A 20,508-nucleotide genomic window follows, 5' to 3' on the forward strand; every position below is an offset into this window, starting at 1 on the left:
TAAAAGAACCCATGCATAGGCATCTTCCACCTCCTCATAATGAACTTCGGGACCTGGAATATCAGGACTCTTATGGACAACCTCAGCAGCGACAGACCTGAACATCACACCACTATTGATAGCGGTCTTACCTTTGAGACTGGGTTCAAGTCCCACTCAGGGCTTGAGCACAAAAATCAAGGCTGACGCTCCAATGCAGCACTGAGGGAGTGCTGCACTGCCGGAGATGTTGTCTTTCAGATGAGACTTCAAAGCGAGGCCCCATCTGCCTGCCTGGGAGGATGTAAAAGATCCCACAGCACTATTCTGAATAAGAGCAGGGGAGGCATCCCTGGTGTCCTGGCCAATATTTATCCCTCAATCCCTCACAAAAAACAGATTATCAGCTCATCATCACACTGCTGTTTGTGGGAGCTTGCTGTGCACAAATTGGCTGCTGTGTTTTCTACATTACATCAGTGCTCACCCTTCAAAAAGTACTTCATTGGGCTGTGAAGCACTTTGAGACATCCAGTGGTCATGACAGGTGCTATATAAATGCAAGCCTTTCTCTTTACACAATACAATATTAAATTTTGTATCTCCTTGACATTTCTGCATGATTTGGTTCTCCAATTTTTGGGCCTTCCTTGTAAAAAAAAAATCTAAATACATTTTCAAGATACAATAGGCAAAAAAGGGCTGGGAGCAGATTAGCCACCCTTTACACAGCCCACTTGATTTTCTCAGCCATCCATTGAAGTTGGAGGTTTCCCCCAGCGCCTTTTAAGTTGGCACGTTCCCACGACATTCCGGTAATAAGCTTACAATAGGAATTGGTGTACAATGGCAATAAGGTGCACGTTATATACTACAACTCCCAAAGTGCATTTGAATGACGTCTCATTCACAGCAAAGTTGAACACAGCTATGGAAGAAAGGGAAGTTCTTTGCCTCTCATCAGCATCTCTGATCTTAACTCCACCAACTTCCCCAACTGCTTTCACTGACAAAATTCACAGTTCAGGGCGCTCAGAGAAAATCACTGGACATCTAGATGCGTTTGCACTACCTTTGGGATGAGACATTAGTGATATTTCACACCACCCCATTACCTGGGAGCTGGACATGTGCATCGTGCCTAAAGTTTGTTGTGTCTACCCAGGCCTCAGTAGGCCTGAAATTTGTGATCTAGCTCATCGCATGTTGTATAAACATAGCCATCAGTAGACTAGATGTTGAAGGATGTTATGTTAAGCCTGCTCAGTGTTAGTCATAGAGTCGTACAGCATAGAAACAGGCCCTTCGGCCAACCTCGTCCATGCCGACCATAATGCCTATCTGTACTAATCCCACCTGCCTGCATTAATTCCATATCCCTCTATGCCTTGCTCATTCAAGTACCTGTCCAGATGCCTCTTAAATGTTGCTACTGTTCCTGCCTCCACCACCTCCTCAGGCAGCTCATTCCAGATACCCACTATTCTTTGTGTGAAAAATTTACCCCTTTGATCTCCTTAAAACCTCCTCCCTCTCACCTTAAATCTATGCCCTCTAGTTTTAGTCACCCCTACCATGGGAAACAGACTCTGGCTATCTACCCTATCTATGCCTCTCATAATTTTATATACCTCTATCATATCCCCTCTCAGCCTCCTTCACTCAAGGGAAAACAGACCCAGCCTATCCAATCTCTCTTTAGAACTCACGCCCTCCAAACCAGGCAACATTCTTGTGAATCTTTTCTGCACCCTCTCTAGCTTAATCACATCTTTCCTGTAGTGCGGCGACCAGAACTGCACACAGTACTCCAAATGCAGCCTAACCAACGTTATGTACAACTGGAACATGACGTCCCAACTCTTGTACTCAATGCCTCGGCCGATGAAGGCAAGCATGCCACACACCTTCTTCACCACCCTGTCTACCTGTGTTGCCACTTTCAGGGAACTATGTACTTGCACCCCAAGGTGTCTCTGCTGAAGAACACTCTCCAGGGCCCTGCCATTCACTGTATATGTCCTGCCCTGGTTTAACTTCCCAAAATGCATCACCTCGCACTTATCTGCGTTAAATTCCATTTGCCAATCCCTTGCCCACTTTCCCAGTTGATCTATATCCTGTTGTAACCTTAGACAACCTTCCTCACTGTTCACTATACCACCAATTTTGGTGTCATCTGCAAACTTACTAATCATGCCCCCTACATTCACATCCAAGTCATTAATATACATGACAAACAACAGAGGGCCCAGCACTGATCCCTGCAGCACACCACTGGTCACCGGCCTCCAATCTGAGAAACAACCCTCCACGACCACCCTCTGCCTCCTCTCACCAAGCCAATTTTGTATCCAATTTGCCAGCTCACCCTGATCCCATGTGTTTGAACCTTCTGGACCAGCCTACCATGCAGGACCTTGTCAAAGGCCTTGCTAAAGTCCATGTAGACAACGTCCATTGCCCTGCCCTCCTCAATCCTCTTGGTCACCTTCCCGAAAAACTCAATCAAATTAGTGAGACACGTTCTAGTCAGAAGAGTTTTGAATCACGTGCCTAAACTTGGTCAAGCAAGTCAGTAAATCAACAAGGTAGTGTACAGAAAAGTCAAAAAGGTTAAAGGGGAACAGGAGTAGATTCCCTGACTCTTCTAACTTACATCATTTTGTGAGGCTTTGTAGCTCTATAATGTCAATCCCCATTTCTCATCGCTGAAACCCCCACCATCAACATTCTGGGGGTTACCATTGACCAGAAACTTAACTGGACCAGCCACATAAATACTGTGGCTACAAGAGCATGTCAGAGACTGGGAATTCTGCGGCAAGTAACTCACCTCCTGACTCCCCAAAGCCTGTCCGCTATCTACAAGGCACGTCAGGAGTGTGATGGAAGACTCTCCACTGGCCTGGATAAGTGCAGATCCAACATTGCTCAAGAAGCTCGACACCATTCAGGACAAAGCAGCCCATTTGATTGGCACCCCATCCACCACCTAAGCATTTACTCCCTCCACCAACACATAGTGGCAACAGTGTGTACCATCTACAAGATGCACTGCAGCAGCTCACCAAGCCTCCTTCGACAGCACCTTCCAAACTCACAACCTCTACCATCTAGATGAGCAGGCATAGCAGATGCATGGAAACATCACCACCTGCAAATTTCTCCCCCCAGGTAAAATACCATCCTGACTTGGAACTAGATCGCCGTTCCTTCACTGTCACTGGGTCTAAATCCTGGAACCTCCTTCCTAACTGTGGGTGTACCCACACCACATGGACTGCTGCGGTTCAAGAAGGCAGCTCACCACCACCTTCTCGAGGGCAATTAGCGATGAACAATAAATGCTGGCCTTACCAGCGATGCTCAAAACCCAAGAACGAACAAAAAAAAACCTCGCCCCTAATCCTTAATACTCTCTTACCAGTGAAATAACCAGCCACCTCCTGCTACTATCTCCTTTTTAAGTATTTCAATTGAATCCACATCAACTTCTCAGGTTTTGCATTCGGCAATTGCAAGTCCCTTTTCATTAAGGCTTTTATCTAGACTTACGTTCAATTTACTCAAGTCAGATTTTTATAACTGCACCAGGTTGTGTGATCTGGGTGGGATGGAAAGAGTGGGGTAGGTGGAGGAAGACAGTGTGGCATCCAGGTCTGCTAGGTTTTTAACTATTTCAACATAGATTTGAAAATTGCTGTTCCAAGTGGGGAGGTAAATTCCAGGAGGATCAATTGCTGTTGGAAGACAGATATTCATAGAGTTCTCCTATCTCCTTTGCCACACCAGGATTATGTTGCCTTACTAGGGCAGCCACCCACCCCTTTTATTTAAATGAGCTGGTTGCCAGAATTTGGGACAGGGCCACAGTGGCAGCTAAACAGCAGGTGAAGGTTCCACACTTGCAGTGGCACAACTGCTCCATGGAACTACCCCCAAATATGTTCCCTTGTTCTGGATTCCTGTACCAAAGGAAAGATTTACTTTCCATTTACATTGCCAATTCCCTTTAATCTTGTAACCACCTCAATCAGATCATCCCTTCATTACATCAAGTTTTCCCAATCCATCATCACAGACAAATGCCTTCATCCTACATATCATCAGAGTGAATTGTTGCTGGATTTTCTCCAAGGCCAGTATTAAATCCAAAATTAGTCAGTGTTCACGGAGTGCATTTTGACGGATTGGTAGGCACATTGCAAAGGATTCTGAAATCAAGTAGAACTTCAATATCAGTCTATTTTATTCATCTAGAAGATGATTTAAATGCATAATGTTAACTTGGTGCTTTCAAACTATACTGTACTGTCAGTTTCCACTGCCTAAAGTGATCTCTAAGATGTTAAACATTTTTTTTTCTTTCATGGGATGTGGGCATCATTGGCAAGGCCAGGATTTGTTGCACATTCCTAATTGCTCTTGACAACTGAGTAGCTTGCTAGGTCATTTCAGAGGGCAATTAAGTTATTGCTAAGAGTCTGGAGTCACATGTAGGCCAGACCAGGTAAGGATGGCACATTTCCTTCCCTAAAAGACATTAGTGAACTGGATGGGTTTTGAACGACAATGGATGATAGTTTCATGGCACCATTACTGAGTCTACTAGCTACCCCTTGTAGCCGAGGATGATTGTCTTCCATGTCCGAAGATGGCTGATGATGCCAATTCAGGATCTACAAACTTTATGGCATGTCAGGCACTTGTCATGTGGGATGTCTGGTTGTGTATTATTAGTTCGGGTCATGGCTTGCTCTTTTCTCCACTCTCACTTTTCCTCTTCATTTTGTCGTCATCGGGTCTCAAAATTCTGGGATCCTTCTCACAGACTCTGTATCCATCTGGTTCAGTCCAGGGCAATGGTCTCCCAGGAGTTGATGTCAATGCTGCATTTCTTCATACTGGCTTTCAGCACATCCTTGAAGCGCTTCTTCTGTCCTCCTCTGGTGCATCTGCCCTGACTGAGCTAGGAGAAGACAACCTGCTTTCAGAGCCTGGTATCTGACATCCAAACTAGATGACCTAGCCAACGAAGCTGACAGTTGATAACCACGACCTCGATGTTTGTGGTGCCTGCTTGAGAGAGGACAGTGATGTTGATGCGCCTGACCTCCACTTGATGGGCTGGATTTTATTCTCCTGGCGGTGGGCGGAAAAATGGCGCTCTGCATGCACGGGCCGCGATCCTGCGTGGCTCATTTAAATACGCAGGAAGGGTTGCCACCACCACCCCCCCCAATCACTTGGCGCGGGCAGCCTCAGCGATGGGCGTGAATGGTGTCAGCTGCGTCCGTGCAGGCACTGGCACCATTTTTAAAGGGCTGCCAGACCTGCACAGAAACTACAGTGTTGAACCCCGTACTCCCCACTACACTAAATACATTTCTGACCCGTTCCCCCACCAATAAAATGAAAATAAATGGCCACTCTGTTCCCCACCCAACCAAAACACTTACATTGAAGATTTGACCTCTCCCCCACCCACAACTGCACAAAGTGCAGAGGTCACCCCTTTCCCCCCCCGACACTAGAGATGTAGAGTTGACCCCGTCACCGCATCCCCCCCCTCCACAACTTAACTAACAATCCCAAGTTCCCCCCTACCCCACCCCGGTTGTGCCAGCCTTCCCAGGACAGGAAAGTGAAGGTGCATGAGTGCCGCCCGTCACACGGAAGATCCCGGACTGCCGGTAAGATCGCGGTGAATGGTATGTAAATGTATTCATTTCCTTGATTTAAATATTTAAAGTTGGGTCCTGTCGCTGAATGGTAGTGGGGGGGGGTGGGCACCACGGGGCCTCGCTGCCGCCAGCAAGATTGGGCCCAACAATCCCAGTGTCGGGCCGCTGCGATCCTCCAGCAACACCCGCCCCTCCAACGCTACGGAGTCTGACGTCGGGAGCTCAACAAAATCTCGACTGATATGTAGACTCTTCCACTGACAATGTTGATGATATGACTCCAATGCTTTGAGGTGCTTCCTGTACGTTGTCTATGTTTAAGTCCTGCACTTTAAGGTAGGGATCATGACCACATGGTAGACCATTAGCTTGGTTTCAGTTTTGATGTCGCAATCTTCAAACACTCACTTCCTCAGAAGGTCAAAGGCTGCACTGGCAAATTTCAGGCGATGCTGGATTTCTTCTTCAATGTCAACCTTCTGTGAAAGATAACTTCCAAGATACTGGAAGTGTTCCGTATTTTCGAGGCATTCATCATGAATCCTAATCAATGGGGCTTGGGCGTGTGCATTTGGAGCTTGCTGATGGAGGACTTGGTCTTCTCAATGTTGAGTGTAAGTCCCATCTTCTCATATGTCTCAGGAAATACACTGATGATTCTCTGAAGATCCATTTCCAACACAGCACTGAGACTGGCTTTCAATTCAATAAATTAAATGTATTAAATTCATTGAATTTAAATTCCACCAGCTGCTGTGGTGGGATTTGAACTCAGGTCCCGGGGACACTAGCCTGGGTCTCTGGATTACTAGTTCACTGACATTACCACCATCTCCCCCAAACTATTGGAGTGCACAAAACTGCATCCATTAGACTTTCTGATCAGATTTGTACCTGCAAGCTAGTTTTTAAAAATCAATAACGTAACCCTAAACCCCTTTTGTTTATCTATTCCCCTAGAGCTTCCCTATTTACAATTCTTACATCCAAAGTATACTGCCTCACATTTTTCTTACTTAATTTATCTGTGTATTTTTGCTATTCAACCTACAACCATTTGTTTGTCCATTGTGGATTTTTCCTTGAATGCCCAGAATCACAAAACTAGTTGAGGGAAGTCTTGGGGAAATTTAGGTTTTTCAAGTCTCAAAACTAGGTGGCTTACAAAGACTTCAGAAGTATGAGATAATGAAACAGTTTAGAAAACCAAGTCCGTAACACTGCCTTAAATTAACAGGTCAAATGGTCACAGATCCAAGGGTCAAATGGTAAACTTAGAACAGATGTCAGGAAGTTCCTCATGCAAAGAATGATAAATATGTGGAATGAACTTCTGAGTCGCAGTGTGGAGGCAAACCTCTGGAATCATTTAAGAAACAGTTGGATATCAGGTTGGGCTGGCGGGCTACAACTATAGGTTTGCAGTGTATGAGCTAGGATGGCCTGAATGGACTTTCCCACTCATAATGTGATCTCTCATTAGCACTCAAATCAAGCATACCCCCCAGGTCAGTCAGTCAACAAATTCAACAGAGTCAGAAACTACCTAATCCATGGCTCAATTGTATACTAACATAATCAAACTCCCCTAACATTTATACTGCTAGCAAATATGCTATGTATTTTTTGCAAGAAATGTAAAAGTTATATTTACTTTCACCTCACATAGTACAATAACTAACTAAAATGCGTGCTTAAATGTAACTTTTCTTCCTTATCTTTTTTTTTTAAAAAAGGCAAAAAATAAATTTTCATAACCAAGTCCACCAGTAAAGATAAACAGAGTCTTCTGGACAAAATTCAGATGTCTGTTCGAGCAGATGCACCATCATAGTGCGAGCACCTTCTTCCTCAAATGTATTTTGTGGGATCACAATACACAATACAAGTAAATGAGTGATGCAAGATTAAGAAAGGGAGGAAAGAGAAATGAGGTCAGAACACCAGCACTGAATAATGCAAGACAACATTTTTTTTTAAAGAAACAGGAAAAAGGCTATTATGACCAAATAAGCTGATCATTTTTTCATAAATAAACCACATTTTTTCAATATAATTCAATCCCCTTTCCATTCAGTAACATGCACAATTATCTTCTAAATCCATTTATAATATCTGGTTCAAAGAACATCCCCAATAACCTCTGCACAACATTTACACTTTGCATGAAAATGTTCCACTGGACTCTCCTCTTCACGCTAACTTCCTTCTTTCAAAGGCAATATCCCTCTTATGACTAGTACATGATAAAACAGGTGGGTATACATATGTAAGTGTGATTCTCTAGAATGGAGAGCAAGCGGGGAAATGAAATTGGAATTTCAGTTAGTTAATGAGCTTATACTGGAACAGGGTCAAATGGCATCTTTCTGTTGGTGAATCTATAAGTATAAAATGTATACTTCAAAAGCATACATAAAGGTTTATTCTATTTTCCCATCCAGTTCCTTTTTTTTTTGCATAACAGCTATATACCACGGCATTGGCAAGAATTTTTGCTGTTCATGGACTCAACCACTAACAATCTGACTTACAGTCAAATACCCTTCTGCGTGAAGCATTTGGCACATGGAGATTAAAACTGAATATTCATCACCACTGTAATGTGTGCATTTTTTTTTTTAAAGAGTCATGAAAGCACAAATACATATCCAAATAAAAGTGCCAAAGCATTTGATCATTCGTTTTAAAAAGGTAAGTGTCCATATTACATGTTAACTGGCATGAGAGTGTCCCAAAGTTTGATGGCTACAAATAAAATTTAAAATTTCAATATACAGTATGGTATGAAATCTCTAAGAAAACATTAAAAAGCTAAGGTAAGTGAATATAGTTACCTTTTTTGATTCCGGAGGACAATTCTGCAAACTTGTAGGTTTGTAAGGATTATAAATGATGTCTTCTCCACCTTGTTTCCCTTGGTGACTGTAGCAGATTTCTCTATATTCTTCAATCTTTTCATTTATCTGCTTCAAGGAGAACATGCAGAAGGCAGATTTATAAGGAGAGGCTGTTTTTTGGTTACCTCTGTTAAACGCGGCAAAGATTACTTTATCCTGTGCAGTTACAGTTCCATAGTCCCCGGATTTGTTCATGTACTGAGCAAGTTCTTCTCCAGGATTAGTGATATAAGCAGCCTGCACAAGATTATAATCATCACATTTCAGGACCATTTCAATGTAGGAATAGTAAGAGGCATCAGAAAGGCAAATGCGTGATATATAGGTTTTAGGTTGATTTTGCACTCCATCTGTTCGAGAAAAAATGAAATAAACAAAGGCGCCATCTTCAAATGAAAATTTAAAATCATGTTGATACTGTAGATGAGAGTCTGGTTTCAAGGCTGAAGTATCTTGAATAAGCTCAAAATAATGGTCCGATTCCAGTGGAGAAAGTGTTCTGGTGGTAATTATTGCATTCGAATATGATGTCTGACTCCTTCCAACAAAAATCACTCGCTTGGATCCCAAGGTTGGTTCATTCACGGTGGTAATGAGCCCCACAGTCGATACATTGCTTGCAACAAATGTAGCTTCTCCACCATTCTCATTTTCATAAACGACTTTACTGATGTTATTCAACTGCCATAATGAGCAAATTCCTCTAAATATACTTCCACATATTACAAGTCTTTTCTCACTTTTGTCGATTGAAAGAAGTTTATTGTAATTATCAGTTTGTACTGCAGATATGCAGTTTATTTCTGTTACTGGTGGGACACAGTTTGGATCATCACGTTTTGGACCAGTTTTTGTTCCCGCTTCCTGTCGGAGGTCCGCTGTTAGTTGGTAGAGGAAATTCACTGCCCCGACATACACTCGCCCAGTGGTATTATCCATGGCCAAATGGAGAAGTTTTGTGGTGCTTCTGAATTCATCATATCCTTCAATTCCAGGATTAAAGCCTAAATAAAAGACCGCAAATGCACAGAACAGCCAAGTCCAAGGTGACATTTCCAAAACCAAACTGCAAAACAAAAACATAAAGAGTATAAATACAAATTAGTACACAACTAATTTTTTTTTAACCAAATTAAACAATGTTTTTTGGAAGTTCAGTCATTTCCAACTTATCTTAAAATGGATTAAGTTGTTGAATGGATCTGATTAGGAGATCTTAAAATACTGATCATAGCATGACAAACATCTTATTTTGAGGAGGTCTACACAAAACATGGAACTGTCAAGTCTCTCAGCTTTTGAAGCCCACTTATTTCCAAATAAAATCACCAACTATTTACTCTAATTAATCCTCAACCCCCGAATGTTTGTCAAGCAAAACTCCAGAACACCTACCTGTCCAGGCATCGCCACTATTCAACCCTGAGTTGCTGACCACCACAGAAACTATCCATGGTTCAAGGAGCATTGCGCTCCCATTATTTGGACATCTTAGCTTTCACCTTTGCCTATAAGCCTCTAAGCTGCAACTGCCCCTACAACCTCAAGTTACATTCACAAACAGACCTTTATCCATCTCATTTTTTAAAAAACCGTAGTCTTGTTTGAGGTGAGTTATTAAACCAATGCCCTCCCGTTTTACGAGAAATGTTGGAAATGCTCAGCGTGTCTGGTAGCATCTGTGGAGAGAGAAGCCGAGTTAATGTTTCAGGTCAGGAACCTTTCATCAGAACTGGCAAAGGTCAGAAACGGAATAGATTTTAAGTAAATAAAGTGGCAGTGGGGCAAGAGATAACAAAAGGGAAAGTGTTGATTGGAAAGGGTCACAGAGAATAACTGACAATAAGGTCATGGAGCAAAGGCAAACGGTATGTTAATGGTGTGCTGAAAGACAAAGTGTTAGTACAGACAGGGTGTTAATTGACAGAAAAATGAGCAGCCCTGTCCCAAAACACAAACATGAAAAAACAGTGGAAGGCACACGGTTAATTAAAAAATGAATGATGAAACAAAATATACTAAGAAAAAAAAACTCTGTTCTCTCAGGTATAACCCCGACATTGTCATCAAACCTGCAGACAAAGGTGGTGCTGTTGCTGTCTGGCGTACCGACCTCTACCTTGCAGAGACTCAGCGCCAACTCTGACACTTCTTCCTACCTCCCCCTGGACCATGGCCCCATCAAGCTACTGTCCACAGGACTGTCACTGACCTCACCTTCTCTGGAGATCTTCCCTCTACAGCTTCTAACCTCATAGTCCCACAACCTCAGACAGCCCGCTTCTACCTCCTTCCCAAAATCCACAAACAGGACTGTCCTGACAGACCCATTGTTTCAGCCTGTTCCTGCCCCACTGAACTTATTTCTTCCTATCTTGACTATCTTTTCTTCTCTGGTCCTGTCTCTTCCCAACTACATCCGTGACTCTTCTGACGCACTATGTCATTTTGACAATTTCCAGTATCCTGGCCCCAACCGCCTCCTCTTCACTATGGACGTCCAATCTCTCTCCACCTCCATCCCCCACCAAGACAGTTTGAAGGCTCTCCACCTCTTCCTTGAACAGAGGCCCAACCATTCCCATCCACCACCACCCTCCTCCACCTGGCTGAACTTGTTCTCACATTGAACTCCTTCAACGCCACTCACTTCCTTCAAGTAAAAGATGTTGCTATGAGTACCCGCATGGGTCCTAGTTATGTCTGTCTTTTTGGGGGATATGTTGAACATTCCTTGTTCCAGTCCTACTCAGGCCCCCTCCCCCAACTCTTTTTCCGGTACATGATGACTGTATCAGTGCCGTTTCCTCCTCCCGCCCTGAACTGAAAAACTATCAACTTTGCTTCCAATTTCCACCCTTCTCTCACCTTTACATGGTCCATCTCCGACACTTCCCTTCCCTGACTTCTCTGTCTCCATCTCAGGGGGATAGGCTGTCTATTAATATTCATTATAAACTCACAGACTCCCACAGCTACCTCGACTACACTTCTTCACACCCTTCCTCCTGTAAGGACTCCATTCCATTCTCCCAGTTTCTCAGTCTCCAACGCATCTGCTCTGATGATGCAACCTTCCACGACAGCGCTTCTGATGTGTCTTCCTTTTTCCTCAACCGAGGATTCCCCCCATTGTGGTTGATAGGGCCCTCAACCGTGTCCGGCCCATTTCCTGCACCTCCACCCTCACCCCTTCCCCTCCCTCCCAGAACCACGACAGGGTTCCCTTTGTCCTCACTTTCCACCCCTCCAGCCTCCACGTCCAAACAATCATCCTCTGCCATTTCCGGCATGATGCCACTACAAAACACATCTTCCCCTCCCCTCCCATCAGCATTCCAAAGGGATCATTCCCTCTGTGACACCCTGGTCCACTCCTCCATTACCCCCAACACTTCATCCCCTTCCCACGGCATCTTCACATGCAATTGCAAGAGGTAAAAGTAGCCCTTTTACCTCCTCTCTCCTCACTATCCAAGGCCCCAAACACTCCTTTTAGGTGAAGCAGCGATTTACCTTTTCTTCTTTCAATTTAGTATACTGTATTTGCTGTTTACAATGTGGTCTCCTCTACACTCGGGAGACCAAATGTAGATTGGGTGACCACTCAGTCCAGAAGCATGGCCCCGAGCTTCCGGTTGCTTACTTGCCATTTCAACACAGCCCCCTTCTCTCATGCCCACATGTCTGTCCTGGCTTGCTGCAGTATTCCAGTGAATATCAATGCAAGCTCAAGGAACAGCATCTCATTTACCAATTAGGCACGCTACTGCCTGCCGGACCGAACATTGAGTTCAATAATTTCAGAGCATGAAGGGCCCCCCTTTTTATTTTTAGTTATTTTTTCTTTTTTTTCTTTTTATTTTATTTTAGTTTGTTTCATTTTTTTTACCATGTGCCTGCCCACTTTTTTTTTAATGTTTGTGCTTTGGGCTAGGGCTGTTCATTTTTCTGTCAATTAACACCCTCTCTGCAATAACGCTTTGGCTTTCAGCATACCATCAACATACTGTTTGCCTTTGCTCCATGGCCTTCTTGTCAGTTATTCTCTGTGACCCTGTCCTATCAACACCTTCCCTTTTGTTATCTCTTTCCCCAACCCCATTTTATTGCTTAAAACCTATTACATTTCTAACCTTTGCCAGCTCTGATGAAAGGTCACTGACCTGAAACGTTAACTCTGCTTCTCTCTCCACAAATGCTGCCAGACCTCCTGAGTATTTCCAGCAGCATTTCTTGTTTTTATTTCAGAGTTCCAACATCCGCAGTATTTTGCTTTTATTATCCTCCCGTTCTACATTTGATCTAACCAAAATAATCCACATGCATCTATGTCAGCTATACTTCTTAGTACACAATCATCCAAATACGCTCACTGTTAGCCATGGTTGGATCACTTTTCCTGTGGAGATTTTGTGCCTTAAAAAGAATGTATATTTGTTGCATATAATTCTTCAAATGCTAGCTATTGCTCGTCTATAGTCATATCTTTTAATATAGTTTCCCAATCAACCTCAGCCAACTCACCCCTCATACCCATGTATTTTGCTTTGTTAAGATTCAAGACCTTAGTTTTGGATCAAACAAAACCACTTTCAAACTCAATATAAAATACTATAAAATTATGGTCACGCTTGCCTTTAGGCCCCTTTACTACAACATTAATTTATCTTTTCTCATTGCATAATACTAAATCTACATTACCCTGTTCCCTAATTGGTTCCTCAACACACTGATCAAGAAAACTACCTTATATACATTCCATGAACTTGGCTCTACACTATTACTGCAAATTTGGCTTGCCCAGACTATATGAAAATTAAAGTCCCCCATGATTACTATATTACCTTTGTTACATGCTTCTCTAATTTGATTTATACTCTGCTTACAGTACAGCAATTGTTAGGGGGCCTATAAACAACTCCCACCAATGTTTTCTGCCCTTGCTGTTACTTAGCTCCATCCAAACTGATTCTACTACTTGATTTTTCTGAGTTAAGATCCTTTCTCACTATTGTGTTTATCCCATCTTTTTTCAGAACTACGCCTCTTCCTTTTCCATTTTTCCTATCTCTTCTAAAAGTTAAGTATCATGGAATATTTGATACCTGTCCTTGGTCAGTTTGCAAACACGTCTCCATAATGGCTATTGGATCAAGTCTATTAATTTCCTATCTGTATTACCATAAGTCAGATTCTTCATACATCATTGTTAAGACATAAATGCAAAGAGAGAGGCACAGCTCCCAATTGTCCTCTTTTAATTCGGATCCCCGAAATATTACATAATGCTGGTGGAAAAAAACAGCAGCAATGCAGAAAACTCCCAATTGGCAAATTCAATGGAAAATTATACTGGTGTTTTAACATTTTTAAAACACCAAGTCAAAATGTTTGGAGGATGTACATGAAATTGCATCAATAGTATAAAGAGATTCACTTGATATGTGAACAATGCCAATGGAATGAACAAACATTTCTGGGGTCAGCGTTCATTCTTCCTATATCATTTATTCAAATTTCAGATAATTCCTGGTCAACCACAAAACATTGATTCTTTTTGCTTGATGCTCGATATATGTAATTTTGCACCAGTAGAACAGAAAAGGGGTAACATAACCCATAGATAATTTTTTTTTTTTAAAAACACCGGGAATCTAAAAATCAAAAGCTAAACTATTCTTAATCCCACAATGCCAATAATACATGAATCTGATATTCAACTTTGCTTTTTACTGAGTGACCTCATGGAAACCTCAAAGGGCCTACTGTCTAAGTCAAAAACAAGGGTAAAAAAAGCAAAATCAGCACATTATGCTGAGCAATCATCAAACAAATACTTAACGCATTTGTAACTTCTTCTGTCAGCTATTCGAACAGAGGTACTTTGTAAAACAAAATTAAATACTAGATTTGATTCCCAGCCTGCGTCGAATTAGCTACTCTGAGCCAAAACAATAGGCACTAAATGATCTGAGACAGAAAAGAAAAAGTAGCTAGTGAGAGATGCTCCACCTGTTTACTGATCTGTGAATCAAATTGTCTGTATGGATTCCTGGATCAAGTCTGGCTTGGACCTACCCCCATTACCTCACACGGATTAAAAACCAACCCAAGCAACACTCATCTCTTTCACACGTGAAGGATGTTTACTTAGGCAAGTGTAACCTCTTGTAAGGGGAATGGGATAAAAGGAGAAATTGGGAGGGATCTTGAAAACCAAAGGTGGCAAGGTACAGGAACTCTTTTTAGTCTGTGCAGCATGATTTCCATTGAACTGGATGACGTACGTGACAGAGAACTTCGGGTCTTTCAAACAACTACTTTGTCAATGAAAACAGTTCTACGAGAGTATATTTTTAAAAAGCCTCCCTTATGAAGTATGAAATGCTGCAAACGATTTTTTAAAACTGAATACAATTGCTTTTTGCAATATAAATTTTCACATTTTAAATTGGGTAGTTTCGAAACATTATTGCAGCAACATGAGAAAGGATACAACCCCATATTTTAAAAAAAGGATAACTAACTGCTTCATTGCTGAATTGCCTGAAACTTGTCCAACATGCATACTTCAAATCAGATGTTAACCGTTTTTAATTTTTGTGAATCCTAAGAGATGTTGGGTTTTGCTGATTCAGAAAACAAAAACCCAATAGTATTCAAAACATGCTCAGAAAATGAGGCAACACTTAGAATTTATCTTGCCCCTTCTTCCACGTAAGAAACAACACTAGCGAGTACTCTTGAAAATAAAAACCACAACAAAATGTATCACTTTATTCATACAATCATAAAATGATACAGCACAAAAGTGCTTATTCAGTTAGCCCCACTCCCCTGCTCATTCCCAATAACCTTGCAAATCATTCCCATTCAAGTATTCATCTTTTTAAAGTTATTATTGAATCTGTTCCCACCACCTTTTCAGGGAGTGCATTCCAGATCATAACTCACTGCATTTTAAAAAAATTCTCATACTGCCTCTGATTCTTTTGCCAATTACTTTGAATTAGTCTCCTCTGATTACTGATCCTTCTGTCACGAGAAACCGTTTTGCCTTATTTACTCTATCAATACGCTTCAGGATTTTGAACAGCTCTATTAAATCTCCCCTTAATCTTCCCTACTCTAAAGGAGAACAATCCCAGTTTCTCTAGTCTCTCCACCATAACTGAAGTTCCTCATCCTTGGTACCAATCTAGTAAATTTCCTTTGCACCCTCTCTAAGGCCTTGACATCCTTCTGATAATGTGGTGCCCAGAATTGAACACAATACACCAGCTAAGGCCTAACCAATGATTAATAAAGGTTTAGTATAACATCCTTGCTTTTGTATTCTATGCCCGTTTATAAAGCCAAGGATCCCTTGCCTGCCAGATTCAAAGACTTGTGTATGCACACCTACAGGTCTCTCCGTCTCGACATCCCTTTAAAATTGTACCGTGTAGTCTATATTGTCTGTCCTCACTCTTCCTGCCAAAACACATCAATTCACACTTCTCTGCGTTAAATTGCATCTGCAAATTTCACCAGTCTGTTTATGTCCTCCTATCCTCCTCACTATTTACTACATTTGAGTTTTGTGTCATCTGCAAATTTTGAAATTATGCTCTATTATATGCAGGTCATTAATATATATCAAAAAACAGCAGTGGTTCCAACAGCAAACCCTGAGATACACAACTCCATACTTCCCTCCAGTCTGAAAAACAATTTATCGTTCCTGTTTTCTGTTCCATAGCCAATTTTGTATCTATGCTGCCACCTTCCCTTTGATCCCACAGGCTTTAATTTTACTAACAAGTCTGCATCAACCATACCACATACATTAACCCTCTTCATTACTTCAAAAGAAACCAATCAAGTTAGTCAAACACTATATGCCTTTAATAAATCTGTCAGTTGTCATATATTAATCGAAATGACACTTAATTGCGTCTCAGATTATTGTCTCAAAGTTCCCACACTACAGGTGTTAGCTCAGCTGACTGGCCTGTAATTGCCATGTTTATCCCCCTCTCCGCCCCCCCACCCTCTTTTTTTGAACTTTTTACTTCATTTTCCGTTCTCAAAACTATTCACCCTGCCAGGAATCTGACTGACTGCCAGCTGGTAAACATCTCATTTCTTTAACGGTTGTGCAATTTGATTTCAACATTTTCCCAATGAAATGTGGCAAACAAACTGCCGAATGATTTTTTTTCAGGCCAGTTTGAGCTGCTGGTTACAGAATTGAGTACAATCCAACACCAGGTACCACTACTACACAAAATAACAAAACTATACAGGGAGGGACTCACAATTACTGACCTTATTCTACTGACATTTCTCAGTAAGGTGAAACCATATTTAATACAACTTACACAATGAAGAGTACAGTGAAACTTTTGGCTATAAGATTTTAGAGTATGGTTTTACGTCACACAGTTTTCACACTATTTTGAGGTAATTGACCAGCTGAGCCAAAGTGATGACTTCGATTGCTACTGCGATTATTATGATCATGCTGTAGCTGAAGGACAAAAGCTTGGTGTGGGAAAAAGCATACATATTATACATAGATTTCAAAACATGGTTACTTTTTTCTTCTTTCACGGGATGTGGGATGTGGGCATCACTGGCTAGGCCAGCATTTATTGCCCATCCCTAATTGCCCTCGAAAAGATGACGGTGAGCTGACTTCTTGAACCGCTGCAGTCCATGTGAGGTAGGGACACCCACAGTGTTGTTAGGAAGGGAGTTCCAGGATTTTGACCCAGCAACAGTGAAGGAACAGCGACATAGTTCCAAGTGAGGATGGTGTGCGGTTTGGATGCAAACTTGCAGATGGTGGTGGTCCCATACATCTACTGCCCTTCTCCTTCTACATGGTAGAGGTCATGGGTTTGGAAGGTTGAATGAGCCTTGGTGAATTGCTGCAGTGCATCTTGTATATGGTACACACTGCTGCCACTGTGTTGGTGGTGGAGGGAGTGAATGTTGAAGGTGGTGGATGGGGTGCCAATCAAGTGGGTTACTGTGTCCTGGATCGTTGAGCTTCTTGAGCACTGTTGGAGCTGCACTTATCCAGGCAAGTGGAGAATTCCATCACACTCCCGACTTGTGCCTTGTAGACCGTGGACAGGCTTTGGGGAGCCATGGGGTGAGTTACTTGCCGCAGAATTCCCAGTCTCTGACCTGCTCTTGTAGCCACAGCATTTATATGGCTGGTCTAGTTCAGTTTCTGGTCAATGGCAACCCCCAGGATGTTGATAGTGGGAGATTTGGCAATGGCAATGCCATTGACTGAAAAGGGGAGATGGTTGGATTCTCTCTTGTTGGAGATGGTCACTGCCTGGCACTTGTGTGGTGCGAATGTTACTTGCCACTGATCAGTAGAAGACTTGATGCTGTCCAGGTTTTGCTGCAAATGGACATAGACTGCTTCAGTATCTGAGGAGTCACAAATGGCGAACATCGTGGAATCATCAGCGAACATCCCCCACTTCTGACCTTGATGGAGGGAACATCATTGATGAAGCAGCTGAAGATGGTTGGACCTAGGACACTACCCTCAGCACCTCCTGCAGCGACGTCCTGGGACTGAGATAATTGCCCTCCAACAACTACAACCATCTTCCTTTGTGGTAGATATGACTCCAAGCAGCAGAGAGTTTTTCCCCGGATTCTCACTGATTCCGGTTTTGCTCGGGCTCCTTGATGCCATACTCGAATAAATGCTGCCTTGATGTCAAGGGCAGTCACTCACGTCATCTCTTGATTTCAGCTCTTCTGTTCATGTTTGAACCAAGGCTGTAATGAGGTCAGGAGCTGAGTGGCCATGGCGGAACCCAAACTGAGTGTCACTGAGCAGGTTATTGCCGAGTAAGTGTCACTTGATAGCACTGTGGAGGATACCTTCCATCATTTTGCTGATGATCAAGAGTAGACTGATGGGGCGGTAATTTACAGGGTTGGATTTGTCCTGCTTTTTGTACACAGACCATACCTGGGCAATTTTCCACATTGTTGGATATAGCGGTACAGCAACAGCTTTACTAGGGGTGCAGCAAGTTCTGCAGCACAAGTCTTCAGTACTATTGCCAGAATGTTATGAGTTTGCATAGCCTCTGCAGTATGCAATAACGGCCATCAGCCATTTCTCAATATCATGGCATATATAAACGACAGTCTTAACTTAATTGAACTGAACTTTATTTCTCTCCTCTTCCCATCACTCCATGTACGCTGCAGCTGAGGTATGAGTTAGATTAACTACACAAAATCACTGCCACCAAAACTGACTGCATTTGGGCACATTATAACCATAATGCTGACTTTCCATTTATTGGTGTGGGAAGCACCTGCCATCATATGTGATTCCCCACAAGAGAAATCGGGGCAGGGTGGAGCACAGTAAGGGAGAGAGAGAAGCGGAGGGACAGCGCGAGCGAGCACTTGCGGGGGAGGAACAAGAGAGCGAGCGAGCACTCGCGGGGCCGGGGGAGAGAGCGAGCGAGCACTCGCGGGGCCGGGGGAGAGAGCGAGCGAGCACTCGCGGGGCCGGGGGAGAGAGCGAGCGAGCACTCGCGGGGCCGGGGGAGAGAGCGAGCGAGCACTCGCGGGGCCGGGGGAGAGAGCGAGCGAGCACTCGCGGGGCCGGGGGAGAGAGCGAGCGAGCACTCGCGGGGCCGGGGGAGAGAGCGAGCGAGCACTCGCGGGGCCGGGGGAGAGAGCGAGCGAGCACTCGCGGGGCCGGGGGAAGAGAGCGAGCGAGCACTCGCGGGGCCGGGGGAAGAGAGCGAGCGAGCACTCGCGGGGCCGGGGGAAGAGAGCGAGCGAGCACTCGCGGGGCCGGGGGTGAGAGCGAGCGAGCACTCGCGGGGCCGGGGGTGAGAGCGAGCGAGCACTCGCGGGGCCGGGGGAGAGAGCGAGCGAGCACTCGCGGGGCCGGGGGAGAGAGCGAGCGAGCACTCGCGGGGCCGGGGGAGAGAGCGAGCGAGCACTTGCGGGGCCGGGGGAGAGAGCGAGCGAGCACTCGCGGGGCCGGGGGAGAGAGCGAGCGAGCACTCGCGGGGCCGGGGGAGAGAGCGAGCGAGCACTCGCGGGGCCGGGGGAGAGAGCGAGCGAGCACTCGCGGGGCCGGGGGAGAGAGCGAGCGAGCACTCACGGGGGAGGAACAAGAGAGTGAGTGAGCACTCGCGGGGCCGAGGGAGAGAGTGAGCGAGCACTTGCGGGGGAGGAACAAGAGAGCGATGTGTGCATGTGTGAGAGCACAAGCGAAGGGCAGAGACAGAGAACGGGGCAGTGATCCTGAATGTGGTGCACAAAAATAATGGGCTGCATTGATCATCACATTTTTGTATTTTGATTGAACACTGAGTCAGTCATTTATGGCACAGCTGATAGTCATTCAACCCATCGAGTCCATGCCGGCTCTCCACGGAACTATGCAGTCAGTCCCACTCCCCAGCTCAATCCCCGTAGCCCTGCAAGTCCATTTCTCTCGAGTGGCCGTCCAACTTCCTCTTGAAGTCAGTGATTGTCTCTGCTTCCACCACCCTTGTGGCCAGCGAGTTCCAGGTCATTACCACCCGCTGCATAAAAAAATGCTTCCTCACATTCCCCCTGCATCGCTTGCAGAAAACTTTCAATCTGTGTCCCCTAGTCCTTGTACTATTTGTTAATGGGAACAGCTTTCCCTTGTCTAATATATCTAAGTCTGTCATAATCTTGTACACTTCTATTAAATCTCCCCTCAATCTCCTTTGTTCTAAGGAGAACAAACCCAGCTTTCCCATACTAACCTTGTAACTAAATTCCTCTATTTTGGTAAATTTCCTCTGCACCCTCTCAAGGACACTCACATCCTTCCTGAAGTGTGGTGACCAGAACGGGACACAATACTCCAGAAGCCAATATTGTTCTGCCCCTCCTCTACGGGAAGTGTTGGGCTAACG

The 20,508-nt window shown here is 43.9% G+C and overlaps 1 protein-coding gene across 5 annotated transcripts in view; it reads right to left on the reverse strand.

The window, feature by feature from the left end:
- The window catches only part of LOC137384799 (plexin-B2-like), a 258,477-nt gene that overhangs the window by 79,926 nt on the left and 158,043 nt on the right, over nt 1–20,508 (reverse strand). For all 5 annotated transcript variants that reach the window (XM_068059289.1, XM_068059290.1, XM_068059291.1 and 2 more), the window contains one exon: nt 8,504–9,632. In XM_068059289.1, the coding sequence (XP_067915390.1) occupies nt 8,504–9,619 (1,116 nt within the window). In that variant the 5' untranslated portion in view covers nt 9,620–9,632. The remainder of the gene's footprint in view (nt 1–8,503; nt 9,633–20,508) is intronic.

This window comes from Heterodontus francisci, chromosome 27, assembly GCF_036365525.1.
Source record: "Heterodontus francisci isolate sHetFra1 chromosome 27, sHetFra1.hap1, whole genome shotgun sequence".
Classification (NCBI taxonomy): Eukaryota; Metazoa; Chordata; class Chondrichthyes; order Heterodontiformes; family Heterodontidae; genus Heterodontus; species Heterodontus francisci.